The sequence below is a fragment of the Myotis davidii genome, unplaced genomic scaffold (assembly GCF_000327345.1).
Source record: "Myotis davidii unplaced genomic scaffold, ASM32734v1 scaffold925, whole genome shotgun sequence".
Lineage (NCBI taxonomy): Eukaryota > Metazoa > Chordata > Mammalia > Chiroptera > Vespertilionidae > Myotis > Myotis davidii.
Genome location: NW_006296531.1, coordinates 679,302 through 680,804, shown reverse-complemented (window position 1 = coordinate 680,804; position 1,503 = coordinate 679,302). Strand labels below are relative to the sequence as shown.

Genomic DNA, 1,503 nt, shown 5'->3' with positions numbered 1-1,503 from the left:
AAGCGTAATATGCTAGTTAGACCGGACTTCCTTCCAGATGACCTTCCAGATGAAGCAGAGGCTGCAAGAGAAGCCCGTGTCCTGGGTGCCTGCCAGTGGCTGGAGGGAAGCCCGGGTCCCGGGTGCCAGAGGGGAGCCGCTGCCGGCAACCAGGGAAGAAAGCCTACTCTTGCATAATTTCGTGCATCTGGCCTCTAGTTACCTCATAATTGGCCAGACAAAAGCCCACCTAAGCATCTTTTCCTCTTTATTTGTCCTATTTCTGCAGGAGTCTTGCCTAACTCTTCCTCTTCTCTTTCCAGGCCAGTTTAATTTTCCTCTGCATGCCCTTCTAGCTTTCCTCTGCACCCCCACAGCTATTCCCCACAACTGAGTCCATCACCCTCAACTTGGGCAATGGCTGTAACATGTCACCCTAATCTCCGGATCTAGCATGTTTCACAACAGCCTACACCAGCTTCTTGTCTTCACACTCCTTGATTTGGCATCCACCACCCACTACAGTCTGGGCCCTCTCACCTCACATTACCCCCAGCACACCAGCCCAATTGTCCACTGACAATCTAACTTCTCACACTCTGCACACCCCATCTCTGCCCAACCCATCTTCCCCTGGGATGAAGCCCTGCTCCTTCGCCAAGGCTCATGCCCACCCCACCTCCCATGACCCCTCCCACCTATCTCCATCCTCAGGCACTTCCTCGGCACTGGAGCATATTTAGACTTTCCCAGTCTCTCTCTCCAGCTAGACCGCACCTTTCTGCCTTTGCCCATTGCCTCCTTTGCTGCCACCCCCAGGGCTTTAGCACAGGGGAATCCTCAGTGAATTTCTGTGAAGGGCTGAGCTGAGAGGGCCAACCACAGGGGAGCAGAAATCCTGGGTCCTCTCACCTGGATGACCATGGGCAAGAGTTTCCCATCAGGCTGCAGTTTCAGCATGACCAGAGGGGCAGCCAGGTATTGCTGGCTACACAGGATGACGTTAGCCTTGATCCCATCCAGCAGGGAGAAGTCGGCTTCAAACAGCGTGCCTCCCTGGATGGGGCAGAGGGCGGGGCTATCAGTGTAAGGCATCTTCTTCCCACCCTGATTCCCCAAAGGAAGAACAAGAAGGAAACTAACTTATCTCCATCTTGCCTCCTACTTTGTAACAGGCAATGGATCACATGCTATGGCTTCACATAAGTCTTACAAGCTCTTGAATTAACTCCAGGTTTATAAAAGAAGGAAACATAATAAAAGAGGATAGGAGGTAACTTGCCTGAAGTCACACAGTTTATAAACAGCACAGCCAGGGATCAACCCAAGTCTGTCTCACCCTATAATGCATGAATTTTCTCTGCCCAACCCATCAATTGATCCATGTTGACTCCTGTTTAATAAGCCCACCCCTGATCTCATTCTCTTGCTGCACACTCCCCTATATCCTTAGCACCAAGCCCCGGTTATTTCTTCAGTTTGATTGCATCTATCACCCATCACACACTCTTCTTCCACAATACG

General features: G+C 51.3%; 1 protein-coding gene across 1 annotated transcript in view; it reads right to left on the bottom strand.

Annotated features, from left to right (window-relative positions):
- Positions 1-756: 756 nt before the first annotated feature.
- ALOX15 (arachidonate 15-lipoxygenase) overlaps positions 757-1,503 on the bottom strand; it is a gene marked incomplete at its 3' end in the record, with an annotated part of 4,223 nt that continues 3,476 nt past the window's right edge. The window contains exon 7 of the mRNA XM_015569243.1: positions 757-760. Within this exon, the coding sequence (XP_015424729.1) occupies positions 757-760 (4 nt within the window). The remainder of the gene's footprint in view (positions 761-1,503) is intronic.